This window comes from Nipponia nippon, unplaced genomic scaffold, assembly GCF_047370975.1.
Source record: "Nipponia nippon isolate SJK-2023a ecotype South Korea unplaced genomic scaffold, ASM4737097v1 scaffold_15, whole genome shotgun sequence".
Taxonomy (NCBI): domain Eukaryota; kingdom Metazoa; phylum Chordata; class Aves; order Pelecaniformes; family Threskiornithidae; genus Nipponia; species Nipponia nippon.
The window spans coordinates 1,806,533-1,833,546 of NW_028262331.1; the positions used below are offsets into that span (position 1 = coordinate 1,806,533).

Consider the following 27,014-nt stretch of genomic DNA (forward strand, 5'->3'; position numbering starts at 1 on the left):
TTGCAGCTTCAACTAGTGGGAGATCTGTCCGCCTACCTACACCATCCAAACTGAGCTAGAGTTAAAGCCTTTTGCTAGCAAGTATTTTGGGTGTACGTCTTGAGGACGCACTTAAACGGACCTCAATTGTAACAGTATTAAGTAACCTGGTAAAATACCAGGGAGTTTTTGAGTTTCAACAAAGGCTATAGGACTGTTTGACTTCTCTGCAAGAGGTCAGGAAGTCACTTTGGAAAACATTTCACAAAAAAATCAGACTTACTCACAGTACCGAAAGGGCCAGAAAACCATAACGTGTAAGTGTGCACATCCATATACATCTAAATAGGTGAAATAAGAACGTATATGGTTTAGAATAAGAAAGATAATCTTTCATTTTAGTTTCTACATGCGTCTTGAAGGAATCAACCCCACTATGCGCTGCAGGTCTTGCAGAAGTTACTACGTTCACTGAGCCATTTTGGCTTAACACCAGGATCCTTTCTACAGGGGAATTACAACATTTTGAGGGTTTTCTTTCACACAGCTGATGCTGCAGTTTCTGGGGCAGTTTTTTTTCCACTGTAGTTTCTTACAGAGTTTGTATCTATTCTTGGATTTTATAGCGTAAGACTTTTTAGACAATGGTTCGGGTTACTCGGGTGCGGACAAAGTAGGACTTTGAGTAGGGTCTGTGGAAACAATTTTCACAAAATACTCTCCCATCTGAAAATGAAGTTTTATTTCTTCACTGGTATTTTCTGGAGTTCAAAATAAACCTTTACACTCAGTATCATTCAGCATTACTGTGCTCACCCCCTTGTAAAGGGCCTCCTGCAAGTTAACACCTCCAACTTCCCCCGTCCCTGTGCACCGCAGTGCCCCGAGTCCCAGAGAAGTCACTCCAATACTAAAAACAGGATAAAAGCCACAACCAAATCTGAAACATATTATGGAAATCCCTCCGTCTTTGCCAAAGTAACCGTCCGCATACTCGCTGCAATTTCAAAACACACACAGCTATTTGATACCTATGTAACATGACAAAAGCATGTCCTGAAATTGCTTTACATTTACGCTAAGTACTGGATTACAAAGTAAACCAAGCCATAGCCCGCAGACCGGCTGTTACTACATAACTGCATCATGGCACTCTCAAATAACCAAGAGCAGCCTGAGACGGCTTACAGAAACCGCAGCCTGAGCAGGGCTAACCAAAGGAACATCCCTGCGCTGGGTACAACTGGAAATACTGAACTTCTGGAAAACAGATGCTCAAATCTTGCTGATGTGGCCATCCCTACCAGCTCCATTGTTTGTAAAAAGCCTTTGCAAGACCAACCCTGCAAACATGAGACTCCCTGGTTACATTTCCATCCTCCTCTGTGCTTTTTATTGTCGTTGTTTTGTTCTGCTTGTTTGGTTTGGGTTTTTTTTCTTTAGTGGTGGAATATAGAGCCTGTGGCCTGCATAACGCTGATAGCACTCGAGACTGCCTTCTGTTCAACCCCAGGCCGCCGGCGTGCATTGCAAGCTATTTTCCTCTCACTCGTAAGTCAACGCCTTTCAAGGATGACCTGGGGACCAACTCTTCCCTGATGTGAGTGCAAATCACTTGCCAAGTTTAGTTTCATTTTGACTGTGCCTACCAGGGAAGGGTCACTTACAGACTCCATCACTTCTTTCCTTGTCTCAAAAGATTATAATTTGTCCATCGCAATTCACATCAGGATGCAATTTGGCAGGTAAGTCAGAAGTCTGGAGGCAATTATTTTTCTTTCTTTGGAGAAATGGATTATATTCATCCAGCTATTTTCAGTTATTTATTTTAGATGGAGCACAAGGCAGGGGGGAAAAGGAAAAGGAAAACAAGATGGGTTTAGACTTTATGATAGGATTGACTTTCTGTGTTTTGACATCTTAGCAGGGTTGATCATACTGATATATGCAATCCATGCATCTAGTTCTATCCAAGAGGAAAGGACTGTAACAGAAATGTCTCAGCTCTTACAGTCAGGTATTAGGATGCCAATGAAAACAACCCTTATTATAAATCCCTAGGACTCACCCCCCAAAACTTACAGTTACAGTTATTATTAGCAAGTGTAAATCACCTCTTTTATAACAGTTGAGATTTCTTCCTTGGAATCTGATGAGTGATATGCTGCTCTCAGCTTCCCAGGAAACACGTTTCTTTATACTAGTGATTTTCTTCAGAAAGACTGCCAAAAACTAGTTTTAAGCTACAGTCAGATTTTTACAGCAGTACAAGGATAGGGAGAGACCTTTCTGCCCAGTACCTCCCCTTAATTCCTCCACAGGACCTGACACTGGTCTGACCTCTCTTGCCCAACACAAACCCCCATGTTCACACTGCCAGCCAGCCTCTCTTGTGCCTAGATGTTATCTGGACACATGCCAATAAATGAAGTTAATGTCCAGATCTAAGGAATAACCTGGATGGACCAGAAAGCGTTAAATATGGATGAGCGGCTTTCACTCACCCCAGCCTCTTCCTACAGCTTTAGAGGACCCAGCTGGAGGTCAAGACAGTTTTCCAGTTTGATTTTTCCAGACCCTGTCATAATTACTTGTCTCTTCATTATAATCTTTCTACCCTATAAAATCTGGTTTCCACATGGCTGAAAGAGCAACTACCAGAAGCCTTCCTCTTCGTCACTCGCGATCACCAGATGTATCTGGAACAGGCATTTCATCTGAGCCCAGGTCTGGCCGCAGCTCCCAGCGCCGGGCTCCCTGCATCGCTGTTCCCTTCCTATCAACCACTAAACACACTCCCAGGCTCATTTCCATTTTAAAAAGCAAATTATTAGAAAAGAGTGGTTCCAGAACTTTTACTGGACCAAGTGATTACTTATTTCAACAGTTAAAAAGAAGATGCATTCAGCGTTTGGTTTTTTTTTAGCTAATTAAAGAAAAAAGTTACACGTAAACTACCCGTCAGGCCCAACCAAACTGTATGTGAGCCCAAGCGTATAAATGTGCAAAGCTTCCACTGAATCTGCTTCCATGAGCCTTATCTTAGAATAGATTTGCTGGATCAGACCTTTACTTTGAAAAATGAATTTTAGGAAACTGCAGCTTCTTTTGCAAATCTTTTCAGGCACTATGCCTTGTAAAAAAGCCAGAGTGATTCTTCTGACATTCCAGTGGAAGACTAAGTTTTATCAGAGACTATAAAGATTTAAAGTCACAATATAATCTCACCTCCGGGTTACTGGGCCCACTTCCCTTATCAATTAACCTGTCAGTTGACAGTCGGGTCTAATTAGTTAAATCCTTTTTTAATGAAAAGAATTTGCCTTGAGCAAAGTCTGTCAGCTCCAGAACCATTTTACAATCGGGAGCATGTCTCGGCAAAACCCATTAAATACCTGCAGAGAACCCAACACCAGCAGCAAACTGAAACTCTCTTTTGCTTCTGCAGACACGTATAACGTTATTTTTTCACGTCTGTATCCCACTGCAACAAGAGGCTCTTTCCACCTTGTTGTACGAAAAACTGTGCTTGCGTTTGGCTCTGATGCCCCTTTGCTTCAGTTGCGTTGAGAAGGGTAAGTTGTAAATCGGCGACCCATGCTGTGCACCTTGCCTGGGAGCACAGAGGCTCACAGACAGAACTACTGACACCAGAGGCCTCCGAAAACATCTTTTCTGGGGAACGCCCAGCATGCCAACACGGGCATTTTTAAAATCACACCTTTCATGCACAGAAGCTGTTGTCCAGAAAACCGGCTCTAAGAATAAGGAGAAGTTTTTAGACTACTCCTTTTAAAATTAATCAGTGACTGGCTTTATGGACGTTCAGACTTCACAGACACTCAAGAGGCCAAGTTTTCAGCCTCTGGAAAAGCCACGCTTCGGAAAGAAACCCCGACGTACCGTCACCGCCACGTGCGCTCCCCGCGCGGGAGGGGACGGGAAGGGAGGGAGGGGAAGCTTTTCCCAGGGCGTCGTGTAAGAGTATTCTATTAGAAAAACATGTACTAATTCCTACACTAATGATCCCATTACTCCCCTTGACTTCAAAGGGCCTCGGATCACATTTGTAATCTTTTGCAAGTGTTAGCAAACAAAATTACAAGTTTTATGCTACAGGTTTCAACAAATTCCCCTTGCCATCAACACAGCAATGTACTTAAAAATAGAGGTAATGAGCAGCTTTGGATCTGCATAAATACCCTGTGGAGTTCATTAATGATTTCATTTTTGGCAAGACACCACGTCAAACGACAAAGTATTATTAAAAACGTACATAGATATATGTACTTGAAACTGCATTCCTGCAAACGCTTAGGAAAAAAAAATGGAGGCTGTGTAGTTTTGGGTTACTTTTTAAGTAACAGGATTTTAACGGCATGTAACTGTAAAACCTTTTGCCCTGAAAACTAACGGCTGCTGTCCAAGGGATGCCTGAATCGACAATTCTTTTCATAGAGGAGAAAATGGGATCTGAAATTTTACCATAGGACTTAGCTCTGAGCACGTCTCCACCTCCACAAAACCATGCAAGCTGATTTCGATCATGTTCCTCAAAACCACAGGAGTGAAGCTGAAAGCACATTTTTGTCCCAAACTTCTGCCTGTGTCCCACCCAGACCATCTGCCCTCCTTTCATTTGCTCAAAGGGACCAGCACCAATAGCATTAATTAAAAAAGGAATTTAAGAGCGTTAAATCAGTGAGAGAGGTGGCACAGACACACAAGCCCACATGTGCCTGCCTGTATCGGGTAAGGTTTTAAATCAGTTAAGAACAGGTTTAAGTGGAGCCAAATAAGCCACTGCCGCCGAAGCCACTGTGGGCTTACAGTGTCCTCGGGAGGGCTTGTGCTAGCTTAACCTGGGCCAGTGCATAGCGAGACAACATGAACATCAAATAGCATTCCCTCGGTAGTCTGGGGGCCACCCCCCCCCCCCCCCCCGCAACCCACTAACTCAAGGAATACTTGCTCAAGGACTGAAGAATATTCCCTATTATTTGACAGTGATTATTTATCCATTGCTCTTTGAATACTTCAAGTACCTTGGCTGTCTGAGACTAGGTAGTCTCAGTTTTTCTTATCAACATCTTTTGCATCAAAAGGCTGCCGGACGTCTCAAACAAATTCACTTCTGCAGACTTTTTATCCCAAATCTATCTGCTCCAGTTCATATGTATGATACACTGCATCTCCTGAGCTATTCTCTTATGTTCCTCCTAGCTTTAAAGTTTTATACTTAAATACAAGCAGCTGAGATCCTGCTGCTGTTTGTTCCTAATCTTCACAATACAACAAGAATTATTACTCCACAAAGTGCCCATTTCGCACGCTTGCTATTGAATAAAATCACAGGAATGTTCCTGTTGACAAGGCAAGGTTCGGCACGTTGCACCACCAAACCGCCTTTGGGAAATTCGCTTCTAGGCTACGTGTTGCTGCGATGAATAGAAAACTTGAATACACCATGTCAAAAAGTATGCGATGCTTACACCTCACGTTTACTCCTCCGGGGAAAAGGTAAATAGAGTATAAGCAATTTCTTTCTTTTTCAAAAATAGTGTAAACTGCTTTAAGATCTGGGGAAATCATTTTCCTTCTGCCTGTCAGAGCAAGTTATCTACATGCTTTTTATATATTAAAAACATAGCCTAACAGAATATATTCACTCTATCTACAAAGGACAAAGTTTAAGTTGCAGAGAGAAAACGAACGCCCGGCGATAAACTACGGATTTTAAGCAGTGCTCATGTTCGACAGTTAGCCAAAGGAAAGCAAATAAAAACTACATTTTCAAATGAGAAGTGCTAAAGTCTGTTTATCATTTCATGAAGAATCAGCTCAAAGACAGAATCATATTCCTTGCCTCCTGTATTTGTTTGCATTTGCAAATTACTTTATCCATATGTATTTACCAGAATAAACAACACTGACACGTTAATTGTGAAAGCAAACTTTTACCTACAAATTAGGCTGATCTTTTCTAAGCTTTGAAGTTTCCTTAACTCTGCCTGAAACTTTTTGGCCACTCCTAGTTTTAACTGCCAGCAGAAGCAAAATCATAAAACGTTGCAGAAAAATGCTACGGATTCTTTGCGAAAACAACTAACGTTCCCCGCTTAGCATCTTTTTGAGTCATTTTCAGTAACACTCATGCTGCTTCTTCCTCTGCCCCACTATCTGCTTACTAACATTGACTATGCCTAAAAAGCAAGCACAGGCATTTTAGCAGGAAAATCCTAATTTCCGTGCTCGGCTGTTAGTACGACCTGTGCCTATGCACATGTATTGATGTGGCTGAAAATCCTGATTTGCTGCTCGTGCACATGCACAGAAACGGTAACATGAGTGTTAAGAAAAGGAGCAATTCCAAGACAAGTTACGGCATCTGTCACACAGTTCTTAATGCAGCCGCTCTGTTTCATCACGTACACTAAGTCACATAGGATTAGTAGCATAATCTAATAAACAGGAACGCACTGAAGGCCTCCAGCGTGCTCTCCTGCGTGCAGCTGCACCGCCACGGACACGCAGGGGCACTAAGCTGCGGGAGCCTCCGAAGGCCTGGGGCTCGCCAAGGCGAGGAGCACAGGGATTGCGGGTCTGCGCCGCGCCGCTGTGTGCTGGGAAGGGCAGCGCCCATCGCCCCGCGGGACCGGGCCCCCATGCCGGCGGGCTGCCTGTCGGGCAGCTCACTGCCAGGGCCTGCCGGCTGCCTGCGCAGGCAGCATGCTGCCTGCTGACACAGCCAGACATCCCTTGGGCTGAGGGACAACGGCCACGACAAAGGCGCCCGTCTTACTGGGGAAACCTCACTTCTGGGGACCCTTGATGCAGGCCATTCCTGCCTTCTCAGGACGCATTAATACGCTCCAAAGGAAAGCACATCCATTGCTTTTGTGTAAACTACCAGAGCAATAAAAACCATCATTAGATACAATTTACTGGCTAATCTAATTTTTAAGTATGCACAGCCACTCATAGCAATCAACTTTAAATTAATTATAATATCAGCTTAAAAGGGGAAGATGGATCATTTCCTGGCCCACCCATAAACCCTCTCGGATGACAGTATGTGTGTGATTTTTTTTTTATTATTATTATTTTTTTTAATGCTATTGCTAAGCCTTTGTTCTAAGATGTCAGCCATTCACCTGCAGGGAAATGACAGTGACTTGTCACAGACTGCCGAAGAGACCCTCCGTACCGGCTGCAATAACCAGCACGCTATTTCCCAAGCTGTCACCCTTCGCGTCTCAGCACTATCTGCTGCTTGAAGACCTGCGCTGACATGAACCAGGCGGAGCGCTGGCTGTTATCGTTAAGGGCTCTGCACACAGTGGTCTGTGTCAGCTGCACTGTGCTTGGGGTTTGCTTCACCCAATTATTTGTTTGTCATTTAGAGACCTGGGTATCGAGCAGATATTGTCAAGTTATTTTTGGTCCCCGATATACTGGCAAAACATAATGAGGTCTTTAGGTGAATAACTGTCTTGGCAGCAAGGTGCTAAGATGATGTGCTGTTGAAAGGCTGGATAGCAATTAGGTTATTTGAATAAGATGAGATGCTGGACAGGGCATGTGAAGACAGAGAAAACCAGCTTAACTATTAAAATGCCACCCCCCACTTCAAGTTGCCAGCTAACTATTTAAGCAAGGTGTTAATTTACTACAGGCTGGATTGCCAACAAACTTAATTTTTTATCAATTCAAAAGATGTGCAGACTTGTCCCCCATGCACGTATTACCCAGCCCTTTCCAGACAAGTGTAACAGCTTGACAGATGATTATTATCAACATTTAATTGTATTACAGTGATTCCCACAAGCCTTGGCCATGGGCCTGGTTTGCACAGTCGGAGGAGCTGTGCAAACAGGACAAAAGATGGTCCGAAGACCTACAGTGTTGAGAGTCAGCATATAGATACAGGGAGCGGATATAGAAACAGATGGAAAAACACCTGAATCGAGACCCACCCCCAAAAGGGGAAGGCTCGCACAACGCCTAAGGCACTGGAGCGACGTGAAGAGGCCGTGCACAGGTCCTCTCCCCTGCTCTGCGGGTTTCACCTGCTGCCCGTGAGACTGGTCAGTAAGCTGGCCTCACGCCCACGCTGCCCACGAACACACCTGACCTCTCGCAGGACTGGGCTGTGCGGAAGCGACCTTCAGACGTCATCGCGCTGGTCATCGCCACGCACGCCGTGGGAAGTGATTCAGCCTTGTCTGACTGATCAAATCGGCTTTTATCTACACAAACTTTTCATCGTATCCTGTCTGCATCACAGGATATGCATAAAGCAGCTCATGACCTGACAGCATTTGGCAATGACCTTCTAAAGAGGGCCACTGTAAGAAGATACTTACTTTTGTAAAACATCTATGCAGATGCACGCATAGGAAAACACTCTACAAGATCAGCACTAGTAACTCCACCACACTCAGCAGAGATGAGCACTCTCGTTTCTTCTCCCTCCAAGTGCAAACTCATAGGTTGCTAATTTGGGTATAACATCCCTAGAGTAACCATTGGGAAAACACAAGAGCAGGTACAACAGCCAATTTTTAGGAAGGAAAATGGACCATAGCATGGAGAAAAGCTGTAAGACAAGAACAGTAACCTTTCCAACACAGAAACAAATGAGAGTTGTCTAATTCAATCCATAGAGCCATTTGGGTTTGGTTTAACCTTATAAATGCTCGAGTACAAGCTGCTGTATCAAAAGATGATGATTTACCTTGGAGCCTGCACCAAACATAGTCACCAGGGACCTGTTCATTCATGGTAATGGCAGTGGGTCTGTCCTCGGATGACTTATGACATCTCTCTCGATGTACAGAGCGCACCACCAGAAGCAGCACCGCAGGCCCAGTACATGACTGGTACCAGCACGAGTTAATTGGTCTAGCTGCTTACAGGCAATTGCTTGTGTACTCTAAGGGTTGTTCACCCTGCCTGCAATCAGACGTGACTGTTCAAATATTAACTGGACTATAATGAGCCTATATGGACTATAATTCAAACTGTATGGACTATAATTCACTATAGTCCTAATGGACTATAATTCAAACCAACTCTGCCTAGAGTGGTCTGCTTTAAACATGTCTGATGTAATCATGGGATTTCTTTTGGTGTGGTGAAAGAGGACATACGCGGTGTTTCATGATTGCTAGTACTGTTCCCGAGCATGCTCTCATCCCTGCTGGACGTACGCCTTCAGAGAACCTGGTCAGCGCTACCCTCCCACGCTGCTCTTTCTGAAATGCTGACGGCTTTCCTTTTTTCCATCCACATGGTAACTCTTTCCCAGATCCCAAAGACACTGGAGGCTGTTTGTTCATACAGCTACAATCCTCACCTTCACATCAACACCCACTTGACTGGAACTTAGAAACACAAGACTGAACTTCCAGCAATGAATTAGGACCAAAACAAAGACGGAGATTATTCCTCTGTCTTTCTTGACAAAGAGGTGAGGTGAGAGCCATGAGTTCATCCCATTTCTCCCAGTCAACTAAAGAAGACCTGTTGGGACCTCAGGAGGAGTGTCAGGAATACTTAAAGAACAGCTTAGGTACCTCATCTAGACGCGGTCAGATGCAAGAGGAAAGATTCAAGTTCTCTCTCAGAGCCTCAGCATCCGTATCAGACTTTCCATCTACCAAAGCTTGAAGTGTCTCATTGCCCCCCATAACCAAAGGAACCGAGGACCACCTTGGGAGAGCAATTCCCTTAATGACGATGCTCTCTTTGCGCTACCCCAAGGTGCCAAGCAGAGATGTTATTTAAAGTTTCGAAGCAGACCTACACTTGAGGTTGAGATTTACAACAGGCTCTGTACTCCTGGCACAGCTTCTCACCCCTCCTCAGAGACAGCAGGTCCTGCCCCGGCACTGAAAAACTGCCAAAACCTGCCGGATTTGGATCATCATTTATCTCAGCAACACAAGCAAAGAGAAAAGAAGAAAGAAAAAAAAAAAAAAGCCAAAACAGTTACTATCATAGAACAGAACAAAATGGCGCTGTTGTTGCAACAGGGTCTGTTATACCCCCGGAGCAATCACACCTGCTGAAACCTGCAGAGGCTACAGTTGTCCAACCAACCAACAACAAAAAACAGCAAACAAAAGTAAAACCGGGGCTTTTGCTCATCTGCTTTTGATTTTTACAATGCTGTTTCTTTTAACAAATGAAGATTAAGTGCTTATGGGACTAACAACCTAGTAAATGAACTAAGTATTACTTTGTGGCTTTATTACTTAGCAGACCTATTCTCACGAAGCCATTTTTCTTAGGACACAGCTTGCTCTGCAGCAGCTGTTTTCTATTACAAGCCACTCAAATTCCTTTGCCTCCAATTTTCAAAAGTGCCCACTAACTTGAAATATTTGGAAATTATACCAAATTGCTGTGGGAGCTCAGCAGCGCTACACCTCGTCCCTCTCCCCACTCCTCTAATCCCAACAAAAATCATCCGTCAGACACACGGAGCAGCAAAGCCACAGGTTCCTCCCGCCTCCCTCGCCACGGGCCGAGCGCTGACCCAGGCAGCCCAAGTCCTCCAGATCCACCTCGTCTCTTGACCCCACAACATCTCGTGAAAACCCATCAAGGAACCACAGAGCATGATGTGAACCCAGTGACAAGGTTCCCATAGAGGGCTGAAGAAGGCGGCGGCTTGGCCCATGCTCCAAAGCCTGTGCGTGACTTTTAGACAGCTATAGGTGAGGGGGGTAACACAAGGTCTGGGGATCTCCTCTGGCTATAAACAGGAGAGAGGAATAAGCCAGGCGGCCCTGGTGTTGTCAGGGCAAGCTGCGAGCACGCCTAAAGCCAGGATTTCAAGTGCCGGGGGAAATCCTGCTGCAGTAAATAGAGGCTCTACAAGTCTGCTAGGGTTTGAGTCTTGCGCTCTTGGACTTGGAAGTTCTCCCCTGGCCCCACTTTGAACATCCTTTGGTGAGCCTAGGTCTTCAGCTCAAAAATGCAACGATTTTTTAGAACAGTATTTTTTGGATAAGTATAGAAGGAAGCTCCCGCCTTACTAAGGCCATTAATGCTCTAAAAGGCACTTCAATCAGTTTATCTGCTCTTCTGTTTGCCACTTTTTAAGTATACATTTACATTGCCTTTTTTAAACAGCTCGCTGAATGCTGCCCAACGCCCCTTTCAGACACACACTCACTTGCTTCTTGAAGCGTTTCTCAGCATGCTCCTGGCAGCTGTACCAGTCACATCTAGCTCGGAAAATAGTTTACGTTACACTAAATAATTGCATGCACTGAACAATTCCAGGGCAAGTTGTGATCGCAAGGTGAAGCCGTGCTGTGGCCGGGCTGCTCCTGCCAGCACCAAAGGTGGGGGCAGCCCCTCTGCCCTCCCATCTGCCCCCTCCCCTGCACCGGACCTTTCACTTGGGCAACTCAGCTGCAAAATCCTCCCCCTTTTCTTGCCGCGTCTGGATTTCTGTTAAGTCCATACCCTCAGCTCACAGAGTCCAACCCAAGCCAGGACAGCAGCAAGGTGGGGGAAGAGAGCGGGACCTGCTGGGGACAGGGACTGGCAAAAGGGGCTCGAGCCCCCCTCAGTCACGGAGGTGCACTAGGGACAGGAAAAAAAAGAAAATACAAGTGATGCCTGGGTGGCTGCAAGTCTCCAGGGTGTCGCAGGATTTACTCCTGTGGCCCTCATCCAGCAAAGCACTTAAGTAAATGCTCGGTGTTAACAAGTGTTTAAAGTCAGTCAGGCAAAGAAGCACATTACTGAACTGAAGCCTCAAGGAGGACAGATTAGGGTCTGTTTATTCTGCTCCCTGAGACAAAATGCCCTCTTACAATCCTCTCTTTATCTTGAGAAATGGTGGCGTTGCTTCGTGACAAGGCCCTGCCTTTTCTTTTGGGCAAACCACGCTGAACCATGAGAAAGTTAAAAATTCACCCTTGTAAAGTATCATCCTTCACAAGGTCTTTGTTGCCATCAGAACGAACATGGTAGCTCTCGCTTGGAAGCTCGATTTGTCTTTCTGCCTACTCAGACAAATATTATTACACTTAAGTCACACGCTGAAGGGCTTCTTCACATGTTCAGAATCTGTTTCTCTAGGAAAAAAAAAAAAGCTGAGACTTTGGAAAGCAATGGCGAGATCTGCCTGTGCTTCTCCACTCCTATTCCCACACTTTGGAAAACAATGACTAATTCAAATAACTTCATGGACTTCTGTGGGCAGTCTGCATGATAAAATAATCTCTTGCTTTGTGGGATCGTTTTATGTGGAGAAACATTTAAAATATGTCGGCGCGGTGATGAAGGCAAAAGGCATTCTTGTTTGGGGGACAGTTGAGAACTGGAAGAAAAAAGCCTCTTTGCTTTGGTTTTTAAGCAGCTATGAAGACTATAGAAAGAAAGAAAAAAGGCACAATTCATATAGATGTCCCTGTGAAACTCCTACTGACATCCAGAGCGTCAAGACTGATCACTGTAGGATGTGAGATACTTTGGCGTGCTTTTTTTTAAAATTAACTGGATGTAAGATAGCCTGATCAAGGAGTGTTAAATTGTGCCAAGTGAGAAGACATTAGATCCTATAGAAAAAGGGACTACGGAGGTGAACCAGTGGGTTAGTGGCACAGCTGGGTACTTGGGAAGCCCGGGCACCCCTGCGTATGTGGTACACTGCATACCGAGCACTTTCTGCACAGGTCTACAGTCTTCAAAAGGTCTTAAAAGAGAGGCTTGCAATACACCTTGGATGGTGGTTAGACATAAACCATTTCTTTCTGAAGGTAAAGTTAATTTATGGCCCATTCCTACTCTTTTTTTTTTTTTTCTTTTTTTGAGCCACACAAGCACACAATATATAGTTACGTGGTGCTGCTGGAGGTCAGCAAGAGTTGCTCCCCGCAACGGCCGCAGGTACGCAGCACTCTTCGGACAGCGGCACGCACTGGGAACACCCCGTGCAGGTTGTTCCCACCCTTGAGCCGGGACAGCTCAGGCCCTGCTGACTTGACGCACCCTTTGAGGAAGCCCTTTCGTCCTCTTACAACCGAAGCAAGGTGTCGTGGAGCCCAAGGCAACCCAGTATCAACATTAAATACATGGATCAATCAGATGAAGGAACCAATTCATGCTGTTCAGTGTTATCTAAAACCACGTATCCATTGCATAAGCGCGTTGGTGTTTATGTGGTCCGTGGTTTAACTCGTGGGTTAAATGTACTCGTGGGTTAAACCTACTCGTGGGAGTAGCTTTGCTAAGGTGACAGTTCTGCTGGTGTAAACCTGATGTAAATGGTCTTCGCCTCTCCGCTGAAAATGACATTGCTGTGCTTTTCCAATGAAATGAAATGTATTTGATAAGATAACAAATGCCTGGCGAAGCACATTTAAGTTATGTAAGGGAAAGAAGAGCAGGGGAAAAATCTTGTATAAACAGCAAAACAATACAGCTTTATCTAATCTCAGCGACTTATTGCTGCTTGTCTCTGTGTGTGTGTTTTACTGACAAAATAAAATAAATTGAATCAGCTCACACACGATAACATGCTCTTTCCTACCTCATACTAATTGCTTGGCTAATTGATGTTTGTTGAACTTTCTCCATTTCATTGAGTGATTAGGTACAAAGCTAACAGTTGACATCTGTAGGCGCTTAACTGGCGTCTGTAATTACTGTTAATGTTAAATAATTGTTAGTTAATTGGAGTGGTAACTGACTGAATGGAATCCAGATTGTGAAGCAAAAAGAGACCTAGTTAAATAAACATACATTTTCAGAGAAAACAACATTTTATTACAAGGGAGAGACTAACAGCAGGCCAGATATGGGAGGTCTGCAGGATGCTCCATTTAGGAAATCTCACGCCAGCCTCCAGCGTGGACTTCACTAACTACGGGCAGGTGAAGCCAGGATCTTTGTGACCAAAACACTCTTATCCCAAGAATTTTTCCACCTTATTTTGACCTGATTATCTCAATCCGTTATTTTACAGCCCAATGCTGATAAGTCTTTTTTGAGAAACTCAAATATAGTTTAACCTATAAAGCAAATACTCTCTCCAGAATAGATAATTACGTATTAGTAAATATTGCCATTTTGCTCACTGAGATTGGAATAGTTTGACTTTGCTAAAATCAACAGCCTTAAATGAACATAGGGGAATACGATCACCAACTGACACCAAAGGGTACTTGATACGAGTCCAAACGGGCAAGGATGCCCAGAACAACGCTTTCAGCTGTCTCCCTCTGCTATTTTGATCAAGAAAAGCCAGTGCCCGCAGGTGCTTGTACCAGTAAGCCAGCCAGCCTTTTTTTTTTTCAATTACTAACTTAAAAATTATCAGTTAAGCCTTGGAAGACTCCTGTTTTGTAGGATCATAAGTTTTAGGATTTAAGAATCTGAAAGGTTTTGGAAAAGGCTACCTTTGACTTTCACCTGTCCCTCTGGGCACACTGGGTACATCACATCAGCCAGCGACCTTCTCCTGCAGCTACAGAACAGCTATGGTATCTCCCAGCACTGGCAACTCTGCTTGACTGCCATGTCCCAGCCAAAAAACCAACGGCACGTAAAGAAGGAGGGGGCATGGAAAGCGTGTGGATGGAGAGGAGTGGTTTGTGCTCAGGAGATGCAGCCGTAAGGGGATGTTATGGAACAAATTCCTTGCTCAGATAAAGCCTTCACGGCACGGAAATAACTGCCTCGCTCTTTTGTGTACCAGAACAAAGGACCATCTCGAGACATATATTGACTTTTTTGTCTGCCTGACTTGAAGTGAGAGTGAAGTGATACACCGCTTCTTCTAATCTAAATCACAGGTACAAGAAACCTGAGGCCCTCAAAACCGGAGGCTTCTTCCAGCGCTCAGTCCCTTGCTAATGAGGCACTGAACTTTCACATGGAAAACATTGAAAAGCCATTTGAAACCCACCAAACACAGGCAAACCAAGCGATCCAAAGCCACCAGGGAAGTCTCCACAGGAAAGGCATGGAGACACCATTGTCAGGGTGCCACTTTGGGAGGATGAGCCATCGTAACAGCCACAAAAAAAGAAACCTGTGGAACTGCTCGTACGATTCAGCAGTCCCCAAGGTTTGCTGGCCGATGGGTGGGTTTCCCGCAGCGCCGGGATTGCTCCAGAGCCCTAACAGCAAGCTAGGAAGAAGCATTTCAGTGAGAAGAGGGCCAACATATGCAGACAGCAGCCCCCCAAAAAATCAAAAGCAACGCGGAGAAGAGAGACCAAGTGAGTGAGGATGTTATATAGATTCCTACAGACCCCTGGAAAGGAGGGAGGCAGCAGCAGTCAGTTCTCTGGCGTACTGATCACGTTAATGTCGCACGCATGCTCTCTCTGCAGTAGTGGATCCACTTATATTCAACATGAGATGCTGTGGGGATGGTTTACTTAGAGAGCGCGAGAGCACTTCTCCACAGCCAAGGATCTCCTGTGAATGGGATCAGCACTGAAGTATTTGCCAACTTTAGCTCCCTACTTGTTTACAGAAACAGATGTTGTAGAGGATCCTCAAGAAATGATTCACCACAGACAGACGAGGGGAGAAACAACACGCCTGTTTTTCTAGGGAAGGATATTGCTGTACAACCACCTAAAAAGCCTGGGCTTGATCTGACCGGTATTTCAGCCACCAGTGAAGACTAGGAACCCAGACGCCTTGATCTACCTCCAGCTGAGAGTATAAATATTTCCCTGACAGCTGGTGGTGCCAGGAAGCAGAAGGATTCATAAAGTTTACATGAATATCCTGTAAACAATTTGAACATAAAAAGCTGCAACAGCCCAATTGTGTTTCTGATCAAAGGCAAACTTCAATATACAGCACAAATGAAAACTTCATCACTTTGGGACTCATTTCTCCCTCCAGGAAAAGCTGTATTCCAAGGGTACGTAGGAGGGAGTTAACATAAATGAAATACACAGTAGTAGTAGGAGCTGCCTGCTCTACAGCTTCAGATGTGTCTATTTAAATTATGAAGAGATAATGGAATTTAATTATGCTGGAAAGTCATGTTACAAAAATTCATGAACAAAACATGTACTTTGGCCAGGATTAATGGTGCTAAGGTTGACGCTCTCAGAGGGTAAGGAAAAGTTATGTTTGTTGAAAGACTATAAGCAGCAATCCCAAACTGGAAGGCCCAGCCTGCAGGGAGGGAGGGGACAGACCGGGAGCTGCAGGCGGGCGATGCACTCCTCTTCCATCCCTTGTCCATCTCATTCATTCAGATGTTAAAAGCCTGATTTTGAAGCATTACTAAGGGCCCAGACCCTTGGGCGCTTACCTCCCAACACAGCTACCTGGATTCCCATGGGAATCATTTCCCTAGACAATTTTAAGCATTACAAGGTAAAGTGTTCCTGCCCAAGCGATGGAGCACAGGGCTCTCATCCACGAACAGAGACAGCTCATTTCAGCGGTGGCTACAGCGATTCCTGCTCTGGGGACCAAGCCACGTCCCTCCCAAATTCCCAGCCCTGCTGCAGACATGGCACAGGGCTGGGGACCTCCAGGAGTGGTGGCAGCACAGACCCGATGTGGGAACCCCACGACCCTCTCCAATGTGGCATCGCTCGGCTACGACACATATCCTGGCCCTGAGGGGCCCCAACATCCACATGCCACCTCCCAAAACTCAAAGGACCCTTCTAGATTTAGGGATGCACCTTCCCATTCAGCTCTAAGGGCAGCTAACTCCTGAATGGAAGCTGAGAGACTTCTCCTGAAGGGGTTTTACCACCTCTTCAAGAGAGCTTTGGGCGGGATTTCACTTTTCTCTGGACTTTTTAATTACTAGTATTTCTGAGGAAGGGACTGTCCCACATTACACATCCCATCCATACTAATCCATCACACCTTGAGCTTGATTTCATCTTTGGCCTTGAAGTCCACAACCAAACGACAGAAAAGGGACGAAATGCATACGCAAGACCTAAAATGCTTCAGGATTTCTACCTGCTTGGTAAATACATTACTTCTGTAATTTCTGCTACCTCAGCTATAAAAAATTCTGCAAAATAAAAGCGGCAAGAAAAAAAAAGCACGTGTGAGACATGGGTAGCTGTGGGACATGTGAGAGGAATGGCTGCGGACACAGAGGGATGTGCACTTGTCAGCCTGCCGAGCCTGCCCAGCCTGCTCCATCAGCCAGGAGCTTTGAAGGTTTCATCATGATTTACCCAATGCAAATCTGACCTTTCTTACGAGTGACTTTTATTGCTTTTGGCAAAAACAGCCACGGACAACACGGGGGGGAAGAACTGGCTTGGAAGCAAACAGACTGAATTGCAGAGAGAGAACTTGAACTTGGAATATATCAAACTGACAGCGCCCGGGCAGTCGTCAGCCGTCCCCAGGGCAGACACTTGGAGAAAGCAACAGCCTCCCAACCACCGCCGGCCACAGGGAGAGCCCTGCACCTGGCTGCAAGCAATTATTGACGTTATCTCCAAACAGGGGATCTTTTTTGAGGCTCTTTTCCTGATATTTAGCAGTTTGAATGCTAATTCCTTTAACAAAACTGTCCCTTATGCTTTTTCCGCCCTCTTTCCCCTTAATCTCTTTCTCCCCATGGAAGAAAAAAAAAAAAAAGAAAAAAAAAAAAAAGAAAATACCAGTCAGCCTAGTTTGGCCGCACCTGGATTTGCATTGATTCTTCCCTTGTCATTCATGTTACCAACAGGAATTAGCATATGGCTTTAAGGGAAAACTCAGGAGGAGAAAAGAAAGACGCCATTTTGATGGAAATAAGGGGCAAAGGAATCATCCACCATCAACTAAAAAGCTTATTTGTGTACGGTTTCCCAAGCAAAGCTTCGAAAAGCCCATGTTGATTTTAGGCTACACAAAGAAACCCTAATCCTTTCAAGGGAACTAAATCACCAAAGAAAAGTACCTCAGAAGAAAAGGCTCCCTGTCAAGCATGGGTATTCACAACCACATAGATGCCACGAATCAAGCTCGGTAAGTAAACAAAAATAAGAATGTGGGAAATGTGTTTGATTCAAAAAAAAAAAAAAAAAAGAAAACGAAAGGAAGAGGAAGAGGGGCCTACTCTTCATCAATCACCTCCCGGGGAGGAGAGCCCCCTCAGCCTGGTTACAGGCCTCCGCCAGGAATGCGGATTCACCCCGGCTTCTCCTGGCCCTGGCCCAGCCCCAAGAAAGGGCTGCTCAAATGCCAAAGCTTTTTACAGCGAATTAGCAAAAGAAAGGTGCAGTCCATGTAGCGTGGGGGCTCGGGTCACTCCAAACACACAACTCGTCCTTTCTACGTGTCTGTGCCACCTATTCTCCGCCTACGGAGGGGCCAAGGGGGAACCTGTAAATCCAATTAATCGGAAAGGACACATAAGCTTGCCATGTGAGATAACCTAGTTAGACCACTGAAATAATCCATCCCGACTGTACTTCCAAAGGATGCTAATACATGAAAAACAGGAATATGGATCCGTAACGCAATTAAATATAGGTATAATTCAATATGCAGCAAAAGACTTCAGAAGCAATGGCATATCAGCACGGGAATCCCAAACATAACGGGGTCACAAGCTGTGCCCAGTTCAACCGCTACAGCTTCACGCAATTAAAGGACACAGCAGAACACCGGAATGACCCGCTGGAACAACAACCCCACACTCCTTGAGAAGCACACAGGGCAAATACTGAGCAAATCCACACCCGGTCAACAAAAAAAGACCTAAATTCCAAATGAATCAAATCTGTCTTTTCTAATGCAAACTGAGTCAAATGTTCCTAAAAAACAGTAAGCTGAAATACCGTGGGTTTGCAGCTAAAAGCACACCCTTTTACTAAGCAGTTAGCATGCATTGCCATTACGAAGGAGGACAGTGGGGTGAATTTTGGACGCGTTTAAAAGGCTTTGAATTATGCTCACTGGCGCAACTCACGCCTGGAGCTGCTCCCTTGACCCTCCTCACAAAAATACAAACCAAACCAAAAGTAAGAATTAAAAATAAAAAATCCCCAAAGCCTACAGTCTTTCTAATAACGCCGCTTCAGGACAAGCTCTGCACAGAAGCTCACTGGCACTGATTTAGGGTAAGTTTTCCCTTAATGTACTGTTATATCATTAGCCACTCTCTCTTTGGATTGCTGTTTGGAAGAAATTAATGGGATACTGAATATTTAAATGTGGCCCTCTATATCATTTATTAACTCTACAGAAAGCACACAGCACAGTAAGCCATGGTTTATGACTATTATCCTGTGAATACTAAACGTTGGCTGGTTATTACTGTCAGCAGTGCAAATTGGCTATTCATAATTCCACGTCTATCATGTAGCTGATGAGTAACAATCAAGTTAAAACATTTTGAAAACTCTTACAGTTATTTAAATGAGCTTAAATTAAAGCCATTTGTAAAATAAACTATTCCCTAATATTGTTATTTAAATTAATTCTGACCTGGCAGGCAATGCATTATTTAAAGCCTTTATTTTATATTGCTTAAGCAAAGCAATTACCAAGCATGCAGAACATGTCTGAAACCAAGAGAAACATAAAAAGCACTAACAAGCTGATTGCGACATTTCTGCAAGACAAGTTACATTTCATCTCCCATTGAAATTGCCATGAAAAGAAACGTGTGGGGAAAAAAAAAAATATGTTTGCGATGTGAATTGCAGTCTTACCTTTATTTGTAACAGCGTTGAACAGTTTCTCAGAGCTGGCATCAGATGCCTGAAAGACCAATAAAAAAAAAAATGTTACATTTTCTACAGGTGATAGATTTCAAAAGGCATGGCGGTGTATTTATACACACACACACATATCTATGTATATTTTAGAGAAACAAATCAGGTGACAAAACCAAGAGAGGTAATGGCAGCTGCAGCCTCGGGAAAAAACTGTCCATAAGGTGGTGCTGTTTGGCTGTGCTTCACCGCCCTGCAGTGCAGATATTTATTTGGAAAGATTCTATTTAATAAAGAAAGAAATGATTTTTTTATTCAACATATTAGCTGCACAGAAACTATATTTTTGTACTGCAATTATCCAATACACTCTGACATTGATTTTGCAATGGAGAAGAGTCATGGTTTTGAATCAGACAGCCCAGGGTCGGGAATTCGCAGAACTGCAGATTTCTTAATTAATTTTTGAAGTATTTTTGGAGACCCCTACTGTGTCAACCATTGGATTTTTACCATCTTTAAAGCAGTGCTCGTAACTTAGGTTGGTAATTTTATAAATTGCTGTCACAGAGTCTTCGAAAAAGACAGAGCATGCTACTATTTAGTACCAATATGTATTTCCACGTAAGAGTTGCCTTTGTCAGAACAACTGATTCTGGACACCACGCTCTGTAACAACTAATAACCCGTTTTGTTTTTCATCAAGCCATCTTTATCCGTGGGAGGTTTTTCCTCCTAATATTCCGTTAGTACCTTATCTACTACTGCTGTTTGTACGCAAGTATGCCGGTTAATCTTTCTACCTCTTATTAAAAAGCCTCACTGAAGTTTGACACAAAAATGCTGAGCTCCCCCCTTCAGAAACTACAATGGCAAGAAAGCAGACGGGGGAAGGTACCACCGCAAATGTTCATCTCACAAACATCCCGAGCCCCAAAGCAGAAAGCATTAAGTTCATGCATCTGCGTACAGCTGTGTTTCCGCACACACGCATGCATAACACATATACGTACACCTAAAGCTTAAACTTACACCACCTACGCATTCACAAAACAGAGCGAGCTGTTCAATTTTGAACTGTATCTTGGATCCAGCCCCGCTGAGACAGTCTGCTTTTCGAAAATACATCGGAAGGAATGTGCTCAGTAACGAAATATTGCAAACGGGGAAAATGCAACGCTTGAGAAAGATTTTAGTCTTCTAGAAACTGTTTTCTCACTGGATTCAAGAAAAATAATTAAAAACACTGTCTATTTGGAAAGCAGGCTGTGGTTTTTTTGTTAAAGGGAAGGAATTTCTCAATTCAAAGCCACACAAAAACCATCAGACAAGCGACATATATTAGGTATTGTGACTGCACTGAAAACTTCGGTGTGAAATTACCGCTAAATAAGTAGATACAGTTCAGACTGCGTATCACAGTGTAGTAATACACTGAAATGTTTGCCCTCAAGTTAATAACATACAAGATTTCTATGATTAATTATTAAAAATAGCTTTATTCTTTTTCAGACCTCTAGACAGATTTTACTAGATTACTATTGGCTTCTTTAAAAGCTGAGCTGGTGTATTTCTTCTCGATTAAATACCTTGTAAACACTGGATTTATTACCCAATGATGGATTTATTATTCAGTGACGACTTTCTCTAAATTAATGAAAATATGTGACTAACACACAAATTGAGGAGATCAAGAAGGCCATGTGCTTTAAAGAGCAGTCCAACAAGTTAAGAGATGCTCAATGCTTTCCTAACCTTACCAATCAGCCTACTCTGATTAGAAACAAGAGCCTTTTCCAGGGAATTTCATCTGTTGTTGTCCTTTTAAATGCAGCTTCTCTCAGAAGTCAAGACTCTCCGAACCATTCTTTCTTTTTAGAAAGAAAATCCAATATTAAAAACCAAACTAACTTCTTACAGTTTCAGCTATTGCTTTATTTTACTGCTTCAAAACAAAACCCCATAGGGAAGCTGTAAGCTTCCTATCACTTGATTTTTCCAAACACTAGAAAGAAGAAAACATTTTTTTTAAGAAGTTCGCTCTAACGCCGAGCATAAACCAACAGATTGGTTTTAAGCTATGGTTTTTCGGGTGCAATTTTTTTCTGTGCTATTGCACAAACCAGTCAGAAACATTGCTGTGAAATCTGGAAGTGGCACTTCTTGGACATAGCGTGGTGCACAATACACCCTGCCTGAGAATCGCTCCTGAGCAAACTGCGAGCCGATTAGCCGTACAATATGCAGATAAAAAAGGAGCAATTTTACAAAGACAAAGCTTGTCCGAGAGTGAATCGCATGTTGCGTTACTGACCACACGCTACTGAACGGAACAGCAACTCGAAAAAACCCCATTGCCTGGGTTACCATAAAAATAACCCAGAGCCATTTCACCAGCTTGAACCATGAGATGGAACTTGGGCTGCCTGTTTCACTACTTTAAAATTTTGCGTTTAAATACAGAACAGCGATTAGGGTAACGTATAACTGAAACAGCAGTGAATACAATCTCTGCCAGCAGATACGATACTGCATCAATTTCCACGCAACTATAATTTGTTGTAGTTAGGCAGTCGCATCATGCAACAACACGAAAGGAACAAAAAGCCAAACGAATTTCAAAAGCCCCCAACAACTCGGCCCTAGCGCGCAGAAGGACAGAACACGATGCCTTTCCAGTGCTGACCTAAAATCTCCTCTGTATTGACAGGAATCTGCGCAGACAACAAAGTGCCTTTATTTCCGTGACGGGTGCTTTAAGGCAATGTGGTCAAACCTCGGTGTTTAAGCAACGGAGAGGAGCTTGGCTATCCCCTTTACAGGAGACGAGGAAAACTCTGTCTTCGTGCCCCTTTATCCTGATCGTTTCCAGGTCTTACTTGAGCAGCTGATGGAAAGCCACTGTCTGCCAGCAGCGTTACGTTTTGGGAAGCCACAGGGCCCCCGCACGCTGCCATCCAGGGCGCTCTGTGTCCTAGCAGCCCCCTCGCTCGAAGAAGTCGCCCTGCCCTGGCTCCTGCACAGACGGCGGCAACGCCAGAGCTGCAGCTCATTACCAACAGTTCCCTTCCTTGCGCTTTGGCCGCTTCCCCTTATAAATCCCCTTGTTACCAAGCGCAGCTTAATCCTTTTCAACGTGAAATGAAACAAGTCAGCAATCCCCGGGCTAAAAAAAAAAAAAGAAAAAAGAAAAAAAAAAACCGTCCTAAGGAATATTTTCCCCCATCAAGGAATGCGCCGTCATTCAAGTGGATGTACGACTGAAATATTTCCTGTCCGGACAGCGCGGCGCGCCTCGTTCCTGGCACAGCCCCGGCGCCGCGCACCTGCCCGCGCCCCGCGGAGCCCCGCGCAGCCCCGCTCCCCCCGGGCCCGGCGGCCCGACTTCACCCCGCGGGGCCGGCCGCAGCGCTCGCCCGCCCGCCCGCCGCTGCCCTCCGCCGCCGGGGGGGGGCCCCGAGCCGAGCCCAGCCGGGCCCCGCGCCCCCCGCCCCGCTGCCCGGCCCCGCGGGGCGAAGCGGCGTTACCTGCTCGCAGGGGGTTAAGCGCGGCTGCCAGCCCGGCGCTCATGGCGGTGCGGGAGGTGCGTGCGTGTGCGCGGCGGCAGCGCCGGGGAACTCCGATCCAGCGCGGCTCTCAAAGTCCCGCAGCCAAACCCCAACTAATCCTTCGGGGGCCAACTCCGAGGGCCGGGCGCGCAGGCCGCCCGGCGGACATCCTTCCCGGGCGGCCGAGCCCCCCCTCCCCTCTCCCCGCAAGATGGTTCCCTGGGAGGAGAGAGAAAGAGAGGGGTGTGCGTGTGTGCGAGCGGGCGTGGGGAGCGCGGCGGCCGCGGAAAGCTAATAAAGCAGCAGCAGGACAAAGAAAACCATGTGCGGCGGCAGCGGCGAGCCGGGGCAGCGGCTCGGCGGCGGCAACTCCGGGTCCCGGGGCGGCGCAGCCCCTGCGGCCACGCACCTCCCTCCGCGGGTCCAGCGCCGGCGGGGCGCAGCTGCAGCCGGCAGCGCGGCCCTTCCTCGGGGCGGCTTTGGGTTTGGTTTTTTTTTTTTTTTTCTTCTGCTTTTTGGCTGTTTTGGGGGTGATTTTGTTTTTGTTTTTGTTTTTTTAAAATGTCATGCCCGTCTTCTCCCGAGGCAAAGCGGGCTCCCGCCGGGGCACCGTCCCTCCCGCCGTCCAGGGCTCGCCGCGGCCGCGCTCAGGTGAATTCCATCGGGGAGCGGCAGCGGCCCGGCCCCAGCTCCTCCGGCCCCGACGAAACAACCTCCGCAAGCCTGTAATCCGCGGGGGCGGCCGCTCCGCTCCGCGCTGCTCCGCCCGGCCCGGCTGCGGGCTACCGGCCGGACCCCTCGCCGCCGCCCGGGCGCTCCGCTCCGCTCCGCACTGCGCGGCGCTCCGAGAGGCGCTTCCCACCCGGCCGCCGCCGCCGGCTCCGCCCCCTGCCCGCCCGCCCGCCCCGCCCCGCCCCGCCCCGCCCCGCCCCGCGCCGGGGCTCGGCGCTCCGCCAGCGGCCCCGCGGGGAGGGGGCGCAGCCGCGGGGGCGGATTCTGCGCGGCCGGACCCGCGGTGCCCTGCGCGGGGTGCGCAGAGCCTCCGCCCGGGGCGGCGGAGCCGCTCCGCGGGTCGGGGACACACACACACCCTCCCGTTGGCGGAGCCGGACAGTCCCGGAGAGCGCGGCACACCAGCGTCAGCCGCTAAAGCTCCGCGGGAGGAAACACCACCGCAGATACCATTCTGCATTTAGCAATTTAACAGATTTTTTTTTTTTTTTTTAATGGAAAAAAACATGTCCCCAACTTCAGTCAGGGTGGCCCGCGTGGAGACCTCCAGCTGTGCACAAAGTTGTTGCACCTCCGGGGGACACAGGGGTCCCGGACGCTGTGCAGGTGGGGCCGGGGCTGCCAAGCTTGCAGAGACTCGCTTGACTCTACTTCCAGCACCACGTTATCGTCAACGGGCAATGGGTTTCTTAGTCACTGTAGGTTCTTCTTAAGCGCCGCACACCATTAGTAATAGCCACCACAGACAATAAATGCACACATACATTATTATATAAATGATTATTCACTGAAGCACGGCAGTGGGAGCCAAATGATGTCTCCTACAAACCAAGCTGCTGCGAAGACGGGAGGCAGTTACGCTCCTTGGCACAGTATCCCCACACAGCGAGATGTTTCCTGGGAAATGGAGAGGTGCTAAGATAGGTCTTATGGGCTTGCAGGGCCTTGCCCAGGGAGTGTTTTCAAGATTTCAAATCCTGAAATTGGTTTCAAATCGATACTGGGCTAGGAGGGCTAATGGAATTAAAACTCCAGCAGGCTCCACTTGCATTTGAGCTAATCCTCAGAAACAGGGCTGACAAACCCTACTCGCCTCGAGCCCTGCGGCGGAGCTCAGCCTGGAGGAGGTGACTCTCCTAAGGAAAAGACAGGAACTACCTACACCGGCCAGAAATCAAAGGCGGAGCATCGGCCATGGGTGTGTGGTTGGCCTCACCTGAGCCAGGAGAAGCGTCACGCACCCAAAATCCAAGGGGAGCTTGGAAAGACACGCTCATGTCCCAGGCCAGCTCTGCACTCGCCTCAGGGATGGGGCGCGGATGACGTGAGAGGAAGAGGAGCTGCCCTCCTCCCGGCCCGAGGTGGGCGCGTGGCTCCGGGCAGTCCCCGAGCGGCGACGCAGTGACCGGGGCGCAGCCGCGCACCAACCGCTGCAGCGGCTCCGGAGGCCCTGCCCGCAGCAAGCACTACAGCGTGAGAGGGGAGGGAGGAACGCGTGGTCTGCACTGTCCATACCAGCAGCAGAAGTGCTGTACTTAAGGAAAAGCTCCCAAGAAAACTTTCCTACCAACTACTGATGTAGAACTACAGGATTTTATAAAAATATTTCTCATTCTATCACTGTACGACCCATTTAAGAGCAGTTTACCTCCACAGCATCACATCGTGGCTTTTCCAAAATTCTTATCTGAGGTACAGTTGCACTGACTGCAATGTTCTCCGCTGGGACAACTACACGGGAAGATGCGTGACAGGAACGAGAACGAGAAGCAGGAGACAAACACATCCACCACAGCCCCAAATTCAGACCGTGGCTGCAAACACGCCAGTGCTTTCACTATGTGTCTCATGAGGAGAGAGAATACTTTGGTAAAGCTGTGACGAATTGTCTTCATCAGAAAATGAAAAAATCGTGGCCAACTTCAGATCCTGGTTATAGCAATGGAAACAGGAGTTCTTCAAAGCTGGCCACCTTAGCAGGGTTATCCCTAGGTTTCTACAACGTATCTGAGCATCGACGTTGGCTGTTAACATTTCACAGGGTTTTGCATCTCCTAACAAATACGTGTTGAAAAGAGTCACCACGTGCTGTCAGAGGTGGTTTCCATCTCCTCCTCTAGAAACCCAACAGAGATGGCTTCACATTGGCTTTCTAGAACAAGCAGTGGAGACCGGCCAAAAGCCATGGCAGTCTATCGGCTATTTCACAAGCTCAGCGAAAGAAATGGATGGCTTGAGTGCGGTTTTCAGTCTCCACCAAAACCAAAGAAATAAAGGCATCAAAATGGCAGTGTGTTCTCTGCACAACAACCGGAGGAGTCGGGGACTGCATGGACGGTGAGACTGTACCTGGACGAGGAAATAAATGCACAATATTAAGGTGCGGCAGCTCATATATGAGCACTTTGGTCAAGACTTTCCACATCTCAGCGTGGTAAGAACGGGTCTAATTAAAGCCTAGACTCCTCACAAGACTTTAATTTGATAAATTTAGCCTGGATTAAACTACAGGCTTGTCTGTACTGGATTTTTCAAACATTAACCACATGCCACACCTGAAATCTCAGCATACACAAAATCAGAAATGCATTTACCTACTCCTCTCCCTAGGGCTGTTAAGGTTTATTGGCAGGGCTTTGGGCCTCATTATGTTCATTATTTGTGCCTTAGAGATAAGTAGAGGACCTCTGTTTTCCTACTAGAACATTATACATGCATGAAATGCGTTTTATAATTCCGAATGAGAAGTTTGGAGTTTAGGAATTCACCCAAAGCCAAATTAAATTAAAGGGAAAAAAAAAACCAAAACACCGCCACCTCCTAATGATTTCAATGGCCTTTGGATCAAGCTTCCCCCTCTCCTGACAGCAATACTTTCCCATGTTTTAGGATATGCCTGGATAGGTTTTCGAAACCTTCTGTCTCTTATCTATGTGGGACCTCGCCAGAATTTTTTCATCTGTCTGTGGTCTCTGTCAGCATCGACATTTGTTTCTGCCACAACAGCCGCCAAATGAAGTGCATTGAACTTGGATCAAAAGTGATTTCAAGATCTTTCACTCTCTGAAAGAGGTTT

The 27,014-nt window shown here is 46.2% G+C and overlaps 1 protein-coding gene across 5 annotated transcripts in view; it reads right to left on the minus strand.

Moving 5' to 3' along the window:
* The window catches only part of AUTS2 (activator of transcription and developmental regulator AUTS2), a 791,277-nt gene that overhangs the window by 53,667 nt on the left and 710,596 nt on the right, over positions 1-27,014 (minus strand). For all 5 annotated transcript variants that reach the window (XM_087751981.1, XM_087751984.1, XM_087751982.1 and 2 more), the window contains one exon: positions 19,656-19,704. In XM_087751981.1, coding sequence (XP_087608107.1) covers positions 19,656-19,704 — 49 coding nt within the window. The remainder of the gene's footprint in view (positions 1-19,655; positions 19,705-27,014) is intronic.